General features: G+C 30.9%; 1 protein-coding gene across 4 annotated transcripts in view; it reads right to left on the reverse strand.

The window, feature by feature from the left end:
• The window catches only part of LOC148283558 (lachesin-like), a 70,224-nt gene that overhangs the window by 50,647 nt on the left and 993 nt on the right, over window positions 1–18,584 (reverse strand). For 2 of the 4 annotated variants that reach the window (XM_088243658.1, XM_088243656.1), the window contains exon 2: window positions 17,272–17,408. In XM_088243658.1, the coding sequence (XP_088099784.1) occupies window positions 17,272–17,332 (61 nt within the window). In that variant the 5' untranslated portion in view covers window positions 17,333–17,408. Of the gene's footprint in view, window positions 1–17,271; window positions 17,474–18,584 lie in introns of all 4 variants that reach the window. The other 2 variants (XM_088243655.1, XM_088243657.1) reach the window with 2 other exon arrangements.

An 18,584-nucleotide genomic window follows, 5' to 3' on the forward strand; every position in this document is an offset into this window, starting at 1 on the left:
TCAATGGAATTCCATCAAGAATCGTCAACTTATAATTTAAATCAAACAAAACCTATAAATTTTTAAAGTTGTTCATTTTTATCATAATGATTTGACTTGAATTTATTTCACATTCTCGAGAAGCTTCGCCATAATTAAATATTCAAATTTTTACCACGTGTAAGAAAATGTTCTACATATAAAATTTTCCGTTGCGCTGAACTTCCTTATTGTTAAATAGTTAAGACCAGAGTTCGAATCTTAGACATGCGATCTGTGAGTCAAAAGTATTTTAAAAATAAAATATGATTTATTTTTCGTGGTTTGCGTTCAGTATTCTACTGAACTGTTTACTTATGGCTAACTAGAAAAGGAAGTTGTTTAGTAGAATAAAAGGAAGATACGTAAATGAAAAAACAAAAACAAAGTACGTAATATAGTAAAATGAATTCATTTTACAAAGTGCCCCATTTTTTTATACATATTCCACAAGATATATATTTTAGAAGACTTTAAAAAGTTTTTAAAAAACTGTTATATCACCAATAAATAAAAAATATTTAAAATTAACTTTAACCGTGTCACCAGAAGTCAAAATATAATATTTATCAAATCTTCTATGAGGAACTTCTATTTTTATACCCCAATTCCCAGAATGCGTAGATTCATTGAACGTAGTAATGCAGAAAGCAGTCAGTCCAAAATTTTAAGAAAATTATATATTGATGTTATCGGGTGCAGGTAAGTCAATTCTATGTTCTGCTAAAAACAGCCAGATCTGTTTCATACAAAAAACTGTATTAATCGCTTTCTGAAATTTTCAGTGAGGTGTCGATCACAAAAACGGCATTTCTCAATTTTCAGAAAACACCCACAACACTAAAAAATCTTACGGTACTTTAAAAATTATTAAAACTGGTCATATATATAATTCGATTCTTGTTTAAAGTGTGCAAAAACGACCGTATTCAATGTTTATCATTTGTCAAAGCCAAAAACATTCCAACTTTTGTAGATTCGATTATAAACTATTTTCACAAAAGTGCTATTATCTCAATTTCACTGTTCAATGACTGGCCGCTTTCTGCATAACTACGTTCAATTGATTCGTCACAGAACTCGGAATTCTTAGTAAAGCTTGAAATCTAATATGTTGATCGTGTTTTTAAATGTATACCATTATTTTATTGCCCTTGTTTGTCTTTGCTACGTCGTTTTATGTTATTTTTGTTTAGTTTCTTGTACATGTGTTTCTTCATATAACTGTTGTAATAAGCTTTGGCCTTGGTTCTGGGCTTTGAGGGGTAGATTAAGTGATATGTTAACTCTTGCCTTCCACACAATAGCCAGGCTCTTTATAGATCTAGGCTTATAGGGCGAGAATTATTCACGAGAACCCGTCACAATAGATCTTCACAGGTCACAGTACTGCAGGTCAATAATATACCCTTTTGTCATCAGAATTGAAAAAAATTGATTCAGGGTGACAGAAAAATTGACTGTATATACTTTGATTGCTTTGATGGCAATCGAGGCATTGAAAGCGGTAAATGTAAACTAAAAAAATAAAAACACCTGAATCTTTGGAACATAAAGATTTTTTTGAATAAAAATAAATTTACCGTTCATTACAGCTAAATTTTTTAAATCGTTTTTGCAATGTGCGGATCTGAAAATAGGCTACAAGACCTTTAAAATAGACTCGGGTAAGTGAATGGGGCTTTCAGGTCGCAGTGACGCCAGGAGCATGCATAGCTCTGACTCCCACCACCAAGAATAAAAATAAGAAGAGCTTAAGCCTTTTATATGATAAATATATAAATAACTAAAAAATATAATATATGGAAGTCTGGAGTACATTCACAGATACTGGTCTGCTGAATTTGTCTAACCACTACCCATTGATATTACGGGCCCATTTTACAACACAGTATTTTTATTTTTTTAATTTCACGTTTTACATAGTACTTTTTTAAAAATATAAATACCTCATTAGACACAACACGTGCCGAGGCCTTCATTTACATGATATAGTATGCATATTATACTTATGGTGTCTAAAAAATATACGTAAAATATATATAAAATTTTCCATATTCATACTAAAATCCACTCAGATATATAAACATAAATAAGAAAGAGTAAGAAAAAAAAGAAAAAAAGAAGAAAAGAGAAGAAAAAGAAAACAACATTAAATTATTAGTACAGCTCACATATTTGACTACTGTGCAGACATTTTTTGTATTTTTTATAATTAATAAATTTCATTGAAGGTACATGTTTTTTAAAATTCTATACATATCTACTTTTAAACATAAAGTAAATGTTATAAATATTATATAAATGTTAAAAAAAAAAGATTTTATTTTGTACTAGTTCAGTATGTATATATACATACATGTAATTTTTAAACTTTTTAAATTTTCTTTCCCAGATTGCATAGTGTAAACATTATTTTGAATTTATTTCCATGCCTAGTATTCTGTTTATTTTGTTATTTTCAAGTTTGTTTCATACCCTTTTTAATTTGTAGAAGATCATAATTTTAATTTTTTTGCTTTTGTAAATAATATTATAATTTAAAATTTAAAAACGTCTTTAAATAAATTTGTTATCTGTATGTCCCTAAATGAGTTTTTTTTTAAAAAAAAACTCCTTTGGAATATTGTATATAATTATGTATAATATGTTTTCAATTTAATAAAAAAAAAAAAAAAACAATACATTCACACTAATTAACATTTAATGCTGTTTTTACACGTGTTCAAAAAAATTATTTAGATTTTCTTTAAATTTATTTACTGATATATTATTTTTAATTGTTTTTAGTTCATTGGGGAGATAACTATATTTTTTAACACCTTTGAAGACAAAGTTATTTCACATTAGGTCAAGTAACAAGAAATTGTCAACTCCCGGTAGCCCAACATCCGCACAAATGCCAAATATACGAGTATATGACATATATTCATAGACACTGTGTGGATACAAATACAAAACATGAAATGCAAAAATAATTATATAAAAACAAGTCTTTTGTTTTTGTATGATAATATAATTTAAAATAAATGGATGAAATTATTTTTACTTGAATTATTATTTTTTAAATTATATTTATTTATTTAATACCAGGTTTATGTAATAACCATTACACCTTGAGAGCGATTAACCCCCAATGGATTTCTTTTTGCAGGGTTTTTACCCGAGAGCAACCGTATCAACAAAGGTTTTTGCTCTTGAACTTCACAAAAAAACACATAGAAGAATGAAACAGGTGTGGATGTTCAAACATAGGATTAATAGATAATGTTATTCAGTGTGTAAAGTGGCCACTTTAAACAGCCAATAAGAGGTCACGAGCTTTGTTAATGTCTACACTTTCATATTCTCTTCTTTAAAATATTATCTGCCTGTATTGTAATATAATAATTCTAATCACTCCTGAAATTTGGTCATATCTACAAACATTTGTTCAAGTTCTAATTATTATTAGTAACACCAACTAGTCTAAAAAGAGGTGTAAAAAATGTGAAGCGTATTTTCAGCCAAAAAATCAGTTGAATCTTTTCTAAAGTATTTATTAGGACTTAAAAGCTCCTTTATATCACAAAAAAATTATGAAATTAAAAAACATGTGTTTTTTAACACAGGTGAACGCTGCACAGTGTGTAAAGATATCGCTTCTACCGGCCAGCGATACGTAAGTATATCTCTAGACATTTATATTCCTTTTTCCTCTCTATCACTGTTGTAATTCATACGAATGTTTAAACAAACGTTAACATGCAGTTAAAAATGGTTTCTACAGAAGAGTATTAATTAAAGAGTAAAACGCACAAGTTATAATTTTATGAGGTAAACGAAAATTAATGAACATTTTGCGACTTGACAACTTAACTCAATGTTCGAAATATAAATATAAAGTTGTGAAACTTTTCCATATTTACTTTAATTTATTAAGTACACCTGTTTCGTATTTTTTAGAAAAACCTTTTTTTTTAAAGGAGAAAATAAATATTTGCGTTTTTATGATTTTCCCAAATATTTAATTTTTGGGGGCCATTTTTAACAAGTTGTAAATAACTCACTTTTAGAGAATGGGAATCAACTTGGGGTAGAGTGGGATTTGAAACAAAGATCTTTAGGCTGTGAGTCTGAGACACTACCCACGGGACCACAACTTGATTGAAACTTATTAGTTTTTTTTTAATCACCATTCTATCAAAAGCATCAAATCAAATTGAAAACATTTTAATTGTTTTTTCGTAATGTTTAATAATAATAACATATTACAACAGAGATGAAGAATATTTTAGAGAAGGTAGGTAAAATAGAAGTCTAGGAATCTACAGGGCTTACAACCTGTCATTGACTGGTTTAAGGGGCCACTTTACACACTGTGTAATTATGTAACCATTCTATCAATATTAGAACATCCATATCTCTTCAATTCTTTCATCTGTTGATGTTTGTGAAGTTTAAGAGAAACCTTTATTTATGCGGAAAACATCAACATATGAAATAATTTAAGGAATATAGATGTTCAGATATGGGCAGATGGTAAATGTTAAACAGTGTGTAAAGTGGCCATTTGAACCAGCCAATTAAATGTCATAAGCCCTGTACATGCCTTAGTTTCTATTTACTTTTCTTCATCTCTGATGTAATATATTAATATCAACAGTTCTCCAGTTATCAACTCCCGTTGAATCCAGTCATTGTCTATAAAAATTTGGACAAACTCAAAATACTGTTTCATAAAAGGACCTTATAAAATTACTTATAATGCTTTTATCTTTGCATTATAACCGTCGTTTACCATTACGCCTCGTGGTGTTAAGGTCAGCGCGTTTGCATACCATGCATGTTCGGGTTCTGGTACGGATTTGATTCTCGACATGATTGACATGAAATATTTATTTAAAAAGGTGTTTTTATGCTGTGATATTTTATTGTCCCTGGAATAGTACCTGAAGCGTGGGACTGATTATTTGGCCTTCATGTAATAAAAATGATCAAGATATGTTGCGGTTTGTAAACCATAAGCAGTGAAATAATTATGATACTAAAGATGATGTTTATCATTTGATATAAAGCTTTGGTATCATCTTCAGTCTTTTGTTTAGTTTACTTTAAAAACAATATTAGAATTGAAGAAATATAGATTTTCAGGCATAGGCAAAATGGTGAATGTTACGCCGTGTGTAAAACGGTTACTTAAATAAGCTTATTGCAGTTCATAAGTCTTGTGAATACCTTGACTTAAGACTTATATCATATTGCCCCCTGAAAAATATTTTCGTTCAATTGATTTCACTTTTTATAACTTCTTTTGGAGTGAAATTCAGCCTTGTCTACAAAAAATTTAAAAGGCGAAAAATATATTTGTTAATTTAAAATCTTTATACATAACTATGGGTCCTTTACATGACTTGCATTGTCCCATTAACGGGAGACTTTGTTTTTTTCAAATATTTTTTTTTAGCCAATCAACAGGCTTATGGAAGCCCTTACAGATTGGCATTCATAAGTATAATGATTAATATCACTATATCTAAACGATCTTAAAATCTGTTTAAATTTACATGAGGTATAATTATGGCATAATCTAGGCGGACATGGCAAGTGTGTCGTCGCGAGTCAGGAGTGACAACACCGCTTGCTTTTTGGATGCTTGCCCTTGCTGTAGGAACACATCGACAGTACAGTTTAATGAGATTTGTTCTCTGTTCTTAGGATCCTTGGCAGTGGGAAAAAGAATCCGATGTTGGTTTTATAATTTCTCACAGAAAAGACAGCATCGGTGCGCAAGTTACGGTGAGGTACATTAAAGTTAATCTGTTTTAAAAAGGTTTTTTTTGTTACATTCCATTGATTCTATTAGGTTTGTTTTAGTTCTTCAATAAACAGACGTTTGATAACAGATATTTTGTTTTAAATATCTATTACCGGTTTTCTAGAAATGGTAACTGAAGAAATTGAAAGTAGTTCTGCAGAAAACAGCCAGTCCTAGTAAAATTCTGATGCGTGTTATGTCATTGGCGGCCGCCGTGGTGTAGTGGTCAAGACGCTTAATTCACGCACGGAAGGTTCCGGGTTCTATTCCCGGTGAGAACACAAAAATTAAAATGTGATTTTTCTCAAGCCTGGGTGCTCTGTGATGTAATTCACCACTGTAATCAGGCCTCCTGGCCTGTTGTCGTGCAAAAAAAATTTAAAAAATGTAAATGTTAAAAAATGTAAATTATGTATTGGTCATTTTATTTTATCCAACAATATTTGAGTATGTCCAAATGCTGGTAGACTGGCTGGATTTCTTCCCTTGTAAGTTTTTCAATCTGAAATTTGTTGCAACAGAGAGGAAAAAAAAATTGAGAAAGGAATATGGAAGTCCGGGTATTTACAGGGTTTCTGACCTGTCATTGGCTGGTTTAAGTGGCCACTTTACACACTGTGTAACATTCACCATTCTGCCCATGTTTAAACACCCGAATTTCCTTAACTCTTCCGTCTGTTGACTCTTGTGAAGTAAAAGAGCTGAAACCTTTATCAGGCGGGTGAGATTCATCCGGCTGAACCAAATCACCTACTAGGCAACGTCTGAAAACAATTTTCGATTTTTTATGCTTTTTTTTTACCAGGTAGTTAATTCAACGATACTAGCCAATGACAGGTCATAAGCTCTGTAAATGCCTAGACTTCCATATTCCCTTCTCAATAGTGTTTTCGTTCTCTGTTGTTATACTTTTAAATATTATTTAAGGTTTACATTAGGGTACTTAATTGAAAAAAAATGCTTACTAATTCGTTCAAAAACAATTTAATTAAAACGAAAATGATTATTTGTGATTTTTTAAGTCGGGCTGAGTACACAACCTAAAATATGCACTTTGCAGAAAACATCCAAATCTAATATTTGATGAAACCTCATACAAACCATGATTGTATGAGATGACTTTCATTTTCATGCCATTTCGACGTCATGGAATTTTCAAGAGCTGATTATTACAGTTTTTTGTATGAAAACGGCCCGGTTGTTTTAAACTGAACATAGAATGAACCTTCTTTAACTTAATAACACCAATATTTCATTTTTCAAAATTGTGGACTGGCTGCTTTCTGCATAACAACGTTTAAGTGTCCCTTTTATTGCACTTCTCTCCTATAAACTAGTAATATAACATATTTATAACACGGTGAAAACTTATTAGTTTTGAGTTGATTACTAAAATAATATAAAGGAATTCAGACAAAATTTTAATGAAATAATTTTTAAAAGAACAATTAAGAATTTAAGACCGTTCATTAAATGAAAACCTTAATAATTTTTAAACATTTATTTCAAGCAGGGTTGGGGTGCCATGGCTAGTGTCTCGGACTCACAGATCAGAGGTCCGTGGCTCGGACCCAACTCTGCCACAACTTGATTCCCATTTTCTCATCACCGTCGTCATCAATTCCTACCACACCAAACGCTTTATAGGGCACTGCGTTGGTACACCAACCACAGCGTATTTTGATCATTTTTGTAAAATGAAGGTAAGATGTTCAGTTTTACGCTTCAAGTGCCAGTCCAGGGACTATGAAATATTATAGTGTGAAAACACATTTTAAAATAAATATTTCATGCCAACCATGTCGGGAATCGAACCCGAGACCTCTTGCGTAATAGACAAACACGCTGGCCACTACCCCAGAGGCCAACAAAATATAATGATAAAAATTATAAAAGTGAGTTTTTTTTTAAATAACTGTTATTTTATGAATAAAAGTATTTATAAATATTTCACTTTTAATTTAGATATTAAAGTATGTCCAAATGCTTGCAGACTGGGTGGATTTTCTCCCTGTTTTCTTCTCTATGTTAAAATAAATTTTAATTCACATTTTAAATTTTTTATAAGTTAAGAAAAGTTTTTTTATAGTTTTTGGAAAAAAAATAATATGGAAAATAATCAAAAATATTTAAGTTTCTCCAAATTTTTGTAGACAAGGACTGGATTTAACTCCTAAGGGAGCTGTAAATATCAACATAACACAACTGAGATAAAGAACTTTTTATAAAAGGGAATATAGAAGTCTAGGCATCTACAGGGCGTATAAACATAAAGGTTTCAGCTCTTTAACTCCACAAACGTTAACGGATGGAAGAATTGAAGAAATATATATGTTCAAATATAGGTAGAATGGTGAATGTTACACAGTGTGTAAAGTGGCCATTTAAACCAGCCAATGACATGTCATAAGCCCGGTAGATTCCTAGATTTCTATAAAATATATTTCATCTCTGTTTTATAATGTTAATGGAAAACAATTATAAAATTAATTTAATGGGAAAAAATACAGAGTATTTTCTTTGAATACGCATATTTTTTTTTCAACTGTAAAACCTTTAAATAAAAATGACGGTTACGTTGATCGGAACGAAAAAAGATAGATTTCAAAAAGGTTGTTAAAATTTTGTCAAATGGCATTTAAATTTTATGATTTTATCGTTGAGTCAAATGACCATTAAAATTTTATTTCAGAATCAAATTTTCATAAAAGGTAACTTATTCTCAAATGAAATCAGAAGGAAATCCCGAAATTGATATCTAAGATAAAATTAATGGACATTCAGAAGCTTAATTAACATCTTTACGTAAAATTCCTTTTAGGATTTGAACCGGATTCGATTAAACTAAAAACCTTTTCCAAAAACTGTATCACTCCGCCGCTTCCTTCATAGCTTTAAAATTAGTTTAGTCGAAATACTCCTTAAAATTTTCTGAAAATATTTATTTTTTTCTCAAGGAAGATAAAGACGGTTCTGTGTGTGAAATAGAACCAGAACATTGGACGGGTGTTTTTGACGCGATGGCTGCTCTAAGATAAAAGAATAAAGAAATCGAGTAGAGATAAGTTCGACTTCTTGTGCAGTGGCTGGCGCTTTTGCCCACCACTTTAAAGGTCCTGGAATCTATCCCTGGAAGGACGAACGTGGAATATAATTTTAAAGATTGTTCAAACTGCAATGGTACATTTTGAAATAAATTATTTTTTTAAAACAGCAATATATACATTCTTATGATTTACGTAAATGTTTATCTTCTATATTATAGACTTCTATATTACCTACTCTAAAATGTTTTTCACCTCTGATATTTTAATGTAAACAGCACCCTAGAGAGTTAAATCTAGTTCTTGTCTATAAAAATTTGGACAAACTCAAAATATTGTTGATAAATCCACCTGGTCCATGAAGAAGTATAGAAATTTAAAAAAAATAAAAAACTTTCAGACGTTGCCTAGTATGTAGGTGAAATAATTCAATTAGATGAATCTCACCCGCATAAATGAAGGTTTCAGCTCTTTAACTTTACACACATCAACAAATGCAAGAATTGAAGGAATACTGATGTTTAAATATGGACAGAATGGTGAATGTTACACAGTGTGTAAAGTGGCCACTTAAACCAGCCAATGACAGGTCATTAGCCCTGTAGATGCCTAAACTTCTATATTACCTACTCTTAAATTTTCTTCATCTCTATTATAATATGTTAAGTAAATATTTATGTCTAAGGAACCATTTTCAACAAATTATTAATAACTCACTATTAGAAAATAGGAATTTAATTGTGGTAGAGCAGGGTGCGAACCTTAGACCTCTGATTCTTGAATCCACGACATTCACCACGGGACCGCAAAACGGTTTTTGTTTTTTTTTTAAATCATTGTTCTTGGACTGACACATGCAGCGTAAGACTGAAAACCTTACCTGACACGCTGCATTTGGTTTACCAATGTAGTGACCGATACACCACTGGGTGCGAAAAGAGGAATGATGATGATGAAGATGATTGATGAAATGCCTATCGTATTCAAATTCGTGAACTTAAAGAACTATGTCACTAGTTCTCCGAAATCAACCAGTAACAGAATGTTGTGATACGCTTCCGGTAACCGGGAAGCCAACCAACCAATTAGGACAACTCGCCATCGAGAACTTGTGACGTCACAGGCAAAATAATTTCAAAATCACAAAACTTAAAAAAGTAATGGCGTTGATAAATTGACACGTAAAAACATTGAAATAAACCATTGAGCTTTCCCAATTGGACAATATAATTATTATCTTAACCAGCGATATCTCATTTGAGCGCCTATCTTTTATCTGTAAATGGCGCGATCAGATATGTATCAGCATTAAATATTATAAAACAGTAATCTATGTAGATGTATTATAAACATGTATATTTTTAATGATGCACACGCTTACATAAACCTGAACACTTAATCTCACACATATATATGTGTACACTTACTCTCATAAAAATACACACAAACACACCATTTAACATCTACAGGTAAATGTCGTTTTACGCAGTGGTTTCGTTCCGAGTGACGACAGCGTAAAAAAAAATCAGCGCAAAATGAACACAAATAAATTAAATGATATAAGGTTGGTTTCCGTGTCGAAATTCTAAAAACAATCTTACATGTTAATCTAATACATACTCTATATATTTATTCAAAATAAATTATTATTGTATTTAATAAGTACAGTTTAAATTAGTTTACTAAATAAATAATAATCTCTTGATATAATTAATGAACATTTTATAATAACTTACTCACCAGTTCGTCGGTAGTAAATTACACTCCAACACATTTTTGTAAAAAGTATTCAATTTCATTTGCTTTGATTGTTGCTTTTTTTCTTGCAGAATCATAGCATAAGCAACTAATATTTGAATATCCTTTTAATTTTAATAATAATAAAATATAAAAAACATAATTATACCTCTTTATTTTTCTAAAAACAAAACTAAAATTAACTCGTAAAAAATTTCACACACATAATAGGCTGCTCGCGTAAATGGAAATAGAATAAAACAACGTGTAAAAGTGTTTCTGCTATTAGAATCGCGGCGCCTACTGTCGTCTGGTTTCGGCCGAACCGGAAAATCCAACGCCGGTACCAACCGGCGTAGTTGTAAATCGGCGTAAATCAAACCGGTGTAAAACGAAGTTAACTCATTTATATACACACGCATGCATCTAAAAATGTACCATCATTTAAAATGAACGGTTTTTATTTAGAAACTTCGCTGGTCTGTCTCTTATCCTTATATTTATTAAAGAATTTATTCATTGTTGAAGATATGTTTCTGTAAAATAAATCAAATGTATTTATAAATCCAACTTTTGTTTAGCTGTGATGTCCCAATAATCGACAGACGATTTAAAACTTGACATATCTCTCTTATTTTTTTAAATGATGAAGTAGTATTTTTTGTTATCTTCAAATGGACATTTTCACGCCGGATTTAGAAAGTAAAATTTATATAACTATGATGGATGTTAATACAAAAAATATTTATCCTTGCTACTAAAAGAATGAATGTCCGCTTGTTCAGTAAGGCATATGTATGAGGGGGAGCACGAAGATAGAAATCGTAACAAGGAAAACAGAGACGCTGTTCTGTGGCGGGTGTTCTTCAAACCCGCGTAATATAAGCGGCGTATTTATGATTTTTAATTTATTTTTTATAACAGGTCTAAATCAGTATGTTCATTAGCGTAAATTATGGAAAAGGAATTATTAAACAGTACGTATCTATATTTTTTTTTCAAATGTCTGAACTTTAGAATATTCCATCGTTTACTAGTGGTAACACGATGTTACATCACCGCGCGCATAGGGATTATTTACCACTGTTTTTTAAGAGTTAAGCATCAACTTCTTTTTAGCAATTTTTTAGACAGTCATGTTTTTGTATATGTTTTTTTTTGTAGTTAACTTTAAAACTTATCTTTTAAAAAGGGCGTTAAAAGTTTCTAAATTTAAAAATATATTTCATTATAATATAAAATATCACTATATTTTCGTAATAAAAAGCAGAAGCATTATCGTAAAACATATTTTAACGATTTAAAAGTCTTACGTCACGATGACGTTTTAACTGCCCCGTGCCGTCTTATAATACATAAGTGCCATGCACTTATGTATTATAAAAGTGCACAAGAACAATAAACGTAACTGGGAGAAATGTTCATGTGAAGGTTGCACCTAAATAATAAATGAAGGGTACATGGCAAGAACCGGGTCATTACAAATAACAAATTTTACAAGCGAGTCAAAAGAAGAATAAAAACCTTGTTTGTGGGACTCTGAGATCATGTATTTTATTAAATAGGTTTTAAATTTATAATAAAAAAAAATTAAATAAAGTCACAGAAAAAAACAAACAAAAACTTCTGCTTTATATTTTTTTAAACTTTTTTCTTGAATCGACAAAAATGAGCTCGTTACAGCAATCGTCAGATTTTTGCTGTTTTTGTGCTAGCAGTTTATAAGACAGGGAGCCTCATTTTGATTTAAATGTGTATCTTTTTTGGGTGATCCCATGTTAGTTTGATTCATTTCAACGTTTCAGGTACCATCGCAGAAGCCATCTTCAGGGGAAACTGTGTGTTTTGTAGAAAAAATATATGCTTGTGTACTAGTAATTTGTCCAGTGTCGCAGTCGGCAGTTGGCACATTCCGTGTCCTTTTTGTAGCGTGTAGTGCCGGGAACCATGTTAATTTTAATTTCAGCCCATCGTCTTTGCTCATGTTATTTGGGTGCTTGTTTATTTCTATGGCCTCTTTTTTTATTCGTGCAAAGTTATTTTTAGGTTCATGCAAAATCTTTGGTTCGAAAGCGAAAAGATGTCATGTTAAGATAAAGTGCTATTGCAGATTTTTCAGGGTGCCCAAGTTAACACAATCTTATTGCTAAGCGTCCCGTTCATCCAATGAACTCATCAAATCCTTATCAACTCGGTTAATAAATTGCTTCAGTTTGCCGGGAATTCTTGATTTTCGGGTTTAATCCCAGAGTCTTAAACATGGTCCAATATTATGTTTCTGCAGCACTTTGGCTATTCTGTCGGTAACGTTTTGTACATATGGTAGGTATGTAGTCCATTTTATAATATATTTTTCATTTTTTTTCTTCTTTATTCTTTTTCTGCACCTAATGGTGCATAAGGCACTAAATTGGTACACCAATTGCAGCGTATCTTAATTATTTTTGTTACATAAAGAAAAAATGATCAGTTTTACGTTTCAGGTACCAGTCTAGAGACAATGAAATATTTTAGAGTTAAGACATCATTTAAAAAAAAAAAACATAAATAACAAAGTAAAATTAGTAAAATACAAATGAATGACATTACCAAGAGTTTCAATGACTCAATTTGGGACTTAAATAATATAAAAATTTAAAAACACAATACATATTGAGAACAACAAAGAAACAAAGCAAGTGTAGTTTCTTTTTAACCAAATATAACCCAGTAACATATAAGCTAAAAACTTTTTCTTTACAAGCAGAATAAATATATAAGAACGCTTTCAAGAATAAAAAAAAGTGGTAAATCTACTAAGGGAGATAAGGTCGTTAACATTACATGTCACGTCGACGATGCAGCCATAGTAGCAGTGATGATTATGACATATCCATTTCAGTTAGCAAAACATCTGAATGCCTCAGAAATGATACGACGAATACATTTGGATTGAAATCAAGTTTTGGATATGCAAAACGTGTGTCAGACCAATCATGGCGTTTGCACTAGAGGCGTAGAGAGAAAAGAAAAAGAAAAACTTATTAACTGTTTTAAATAAATATTTAACATCAACCATGTCGGGAATCGAACCTGAGACCTCTTGCATGGCTGGCAAATGCGCTTATTATTACTCCACGAGGCCGACAAACGAATACTCTATTTTATTAAACTCACTCAGAAAAAAAATGGCCTTAATATCTCGAAAATCGAAAAAATGCATAAGCCAGTTTTAGTCGTGTACCCTTTGAATAAACAGGAGCGCAGCCGTAGAACACATTGGGTTCCGTTTATGAGTTCATATACGGGGAACGTAACTTGAGTGTTTATGATAATGGGACCAGTAAAACACAATAGTAATGAAAACTGTTGGAAATAATTCATGCATCCTTTCCTCAGGTAAATACACCAAAATAAAAAATCATCGTTTTAAAAATTAAGTTGAATTCGTTCCAAGGCTTAGGATATTTTTTTTTGCTTATAGATAACGTTTTTATATTTCATTGATATTCATATAAAAATCTAGAAATTGAAATGTTTTACAAGTAAAAAAACAACCATTACAACTACTAATACCATCATCAGAATTTGTCTATCTGGGAAGCATGTTTTCAAGAGATGAAAGAGTAGAAAAAGATGTTGAAAGCAGAGTAAATGCGGGAAATAAAATTAACGGTGCACTAAGCACAGTAATTGCCAATGAAAATATGTCTATCGAAGCTAAACTGGCAGTGCACAATATAGTTTTAGTACCGAAACTTATGTATGGAAGTGAAACATGGAACTGGCAGAAGATGGACGAGAGTCGAGTGAACGCTGTTGAAATGCGATCTTTTAGACGAATATGTGAAAAATCAATGAATGACAGGGTTACGAATGATGAAATCAGGTGAAAGTGTACACCTGAATCAAGTATAATTGATAATTTTAAGAAAGGGTCTCTGGATGACAAATGAATGGTAAAACAAGTATATATGACTAAAACGAACGGTAACTTGAGACGAGAATGACCTAAAAAGACGAAGTATGATCAGATAAACCAAAATCTTAAGTCTGGTCATGTCAAAAACAGGCAGAAAAAAATAATAAGGCAAACTTTGGAATGAATAAGATAAAAAATTGGCTTGAGGAGAACTTATTCATTTTATATATTGCCAAGACTAAATATACAAACTTAAGCCTTTCTCCCTTGCAAATCCAATATCCACTTGTAATACATACTTGTCACAAAAGATCAATAAAGTGTTGGTGCAATCCAATTGAAAAATGCGACAGTATTAAATATATGGGAATATATAGATAAAATTTCTGGGATCCTCATGTCAATTGTATAGACGCAAAACTTAAAAAAACTGGCTCCTATTTATCATGTACTTTGTAATATACTTGATCTTACAACACTAGTAGGCGTTTACTTTGCACTATTCCAATCAGTAGAAACCTATGAAATTATCGGATGGGGAGGAGGTGCCAAAACTATACCTGATCCCGTTTTTATGTCACAAAAATTAATTTTAAAGATTGTCAACAGATTACCTTGATCCTACCCAACAAATTTTTCATGAACTATAAGGTCTTAGACATGAGGCAACTATTTTTTAAAGAAACTCTTATTTACTTCTGGAACACGAATGAATGACAAAATGAGACCTCAACAAAATGTTCAGACCAGATCGACAGGAACCGTTTGTTACACAGGACCTTTTGTAAATACTAGTTTTGGACAAGGAAATTTCTGTTTCTTGGGACCGAATTTTTACCACTTTAAAAAATTCTAAAAACAGTATTATATTTAAAAGGTGTGTTCATAACTAATAATTGCAGAGCAATTTAGAAAATTCTGAATCTGACTTGTGTCAAATTGTGTACTGAGGATAATTTTTAACTTAAATTTTTATCTGGAGCATATATTATTATATACATTTCTACATATCTTGATTTATTTAACGATTTTTTTTTACTAAGTAGGAATTTTGTTTTATATTTTGTATAATTTATTTATTATTATTTGTACATTTTTTTTTACGATATCTTATCTAGAATTTTGTTATTTATGCTTTGTTTTACTGTCTTGTTTTTCTATTGTATCACCTGTTATTATAATTTAATGAATTTCTCAATGTATTTTTATTGTTAATTATTATGGCTTAGCACGGGCACAGCCTAAAAAGGTTTGATAAATCATGAATATGTAAAATAATGTAATTTCGAAAAAATAAATAAATTAAAGTACATAAAATTATTAACACTTATTTTAATAACATACTCATTAACATTAACAATCGGGTTGTGGTCCTGTGGCTAGTGTCTCGGACTCACGGACCAAAGGTCCGTGGTTCGAATCCCACTCTACCCCAACTCGATTCCATTTTCTAATAGTGAGTTATTTACAACTCGTTGAAAATGGCCCTCAAAATTAAATATTTGGGTAAATCATAAGAACACAAATATTTCTTTTAAAAAAAATAATATATTATTTTAGCATTAACGGTCACCCTTAACCTATTAAACTCAAGCTCCTCCTTCCATTCCCTCTCCTTTTTTTCAATTATTTCTCAAACAACATAAAATATTCTTATAATCTAATCAGTGCATGTGCTTATTAAAATGCATGTCTTGATGGTTTTATATTTTTGTTAAATAACTATGGTGAAGTTGTATAGTAGGTTTTGCATGTTGATATAATTAGTGTCCCGACGAAAAGACGGGTACGTCTCGAAACCGGTAGACACAGAAAAATTGGTAAGTGGTTATATAAAAATATTTATAAACATTGAGTAAAATGTTTGACAAAAAAGTTAGTGCTTTAAGTATTAATAATATGCAGCAATATGCCATGAGGAAAATCTGATTAATAACGGATGTAGTTAGATCAAGAATAGTTTATTTAAGCTACATTCACACTATTATATCTTATGGCATTTTAGTGTGGGGTTGAGTTGCCGATATTTTCGCAGTTTTTGTTTTGCAAAAGAGGGCAGTGAGAGGTATTCACAACTTACATTTTCAAAATTCTCTATGAAATCTTTTAAAAAAATTAAACGTTATGACATATGTTATGACGTTATGGTATACAGTCAGTTTATTCATGAGAAAATTTTGTATGTTAGTAAAAATACATCGAACTTATATACAGAAAAACATAATGAAAATATTTAAAGTAAAGACAAATTAGTATTCCTGAAATTAAAGCTAAGTAAGGTAACCACATCTTTTACAATATAATACCCGACAATGTCCTTATTATGACGGACAATAAATTCAAAATTTTTATTAAAGGCGTATTTCTAAAAAAGGCCTATTATGGACTTAATGAGAACAAGGAAGATAGCAGTACATGGAACTAACAATATTATTTTATTTGTGTTAATTTATATGAATATTTTTAGAATGTGTATTGATTTATTGAAACCTGACTATATTTTTGTGTTTTTTTGTTTGTTGATTTATACATTCACTTTCAATAAGCGTGTAAATTATACCTTCATTGAAGAAACATTAAATAATGCATAAATAATAATATGGAAGCCTGTCAGTCGTTCGCTGGTTTAACTGATCGCTTACACACTGTGCACCTTACATTTACCATTCTGCCAATGTTAGAAAAATGTAAAGTAGTGATAGTATTTCTTATTACCTACAGAAGAAAAAAATACACAAATTACGCAAAAGAAATGAATTAATAAAAATTCTTACCATCCGCTGTTACCAGGAAAATAAGCGCGGAGAGGAAAAATGCGCAGTGTGACACCCCCATGTCGCACCAACACTAATACAGGATCTTCTATACAGTCATTTAGATGCACTTGTCTTATTTTAAGATTCTCGTATACCTACTTATGTAAGTGTTGGAAAAAAATATGTGTCATAGGATTCATCACTAGACATTTTTCACGCCCTAAATAAATATAAAAAAAAATATATCGACAGCGGAAAGAAAAAAGTTCTTAAGCGCGATGCAATTAATTAAAGTTTGTTTTTTTTAACTGTAAAAAACTAAAATTAATTTTTTTTGGCGTCATTCCAACATAGCTTCAAATAAAAATTTAACTTTTTTTTATTTAAGAACAAAAGTTTCATTGGCTCCTCTGTAAAATTGAATTTATGTCTCAAGTCCCTTTCTACCGTCGATTTGTTAACTAAATAAAATACGCAAAAATTATTTAAATAAAAATGTAATGTAATCAAAATATTGTAAAGTTTTCCGTAGTATGATTTTGTGTTGTTTCATTAAAGCGGCCCACGTGATGTAGCGGTGTAGACGCTTGACTCACGCATGGAAGGTTCGGGTTCGATTCCCGGTGAGAACACATAAATTGAATTTGATTTTTTTCAAGCCTGGGTGTTCTGTATTGTAATTTACCGCTGTAATTGGGTCTTTTGGCCTGTTGTGATTAAAAAAAGCCTTCGTTCTTGTTTTTTAAAGGAAATGCGTCAGTACCAAAAAATATTAAGGTTCGAATTCTAAGTGTATTTTGAACCAAGTAATTTAGTTCCTATGAACGTTTTATTCATAGCGTAAGAGTAGTATAAGCAATTAGGAAAATATTAATTTGGTACCCTATGCACCAAAATGTGGCAAGTGTAGTATTATAAGTGTAGTAACGCAGCGTAGTTGTCATTTAAACCAACCAATGACCGGTGGTAAGCCCCGTAAATGCATAGAAATTCATATTCCCTTCTTTTAAATATTATCAATTTCTATTGTTTATTGTTAATTTTACAGTATAATTAACGGGCAATAAAGAAGTTCTATGAATACAATGTTTTGTTGGCCTCGTGGATGTTTGCCTACCATGCAAGAGGTCTCGAGTTCGATTTCCATCATATAAATATAAAATATTTATTAATAAGAGTATTTTCGTCACGGGACTGGTACCTTAACCAGTCCGCGATTGGTTATATATAGGCTTTGTAAATGCCAAAACTTTCATATAGCCTTGTCAAATATGTTTTTGACTAATAAGTGCGTTGATTTTTTTACAATGTAAGTCCGTTGAGTATCAAAA

Source organism: Micrasema longulum, unplaced genomic scaffold, assembly GCF_059751315.1.
Source record: "Micrasema longulum isolate JH-2025_06_02 unplaced genomic scaffold, ASM5975131v1 h1tg000223l, whole genome shotgun sequence".
Taxonomy (NCBI): domain Eukaryota; kingdom Metazoa; phylum Arthropoda; class Insecta; order Trichoptera; family Brachycentridae; genus Micrasema; species Micrasema longulum.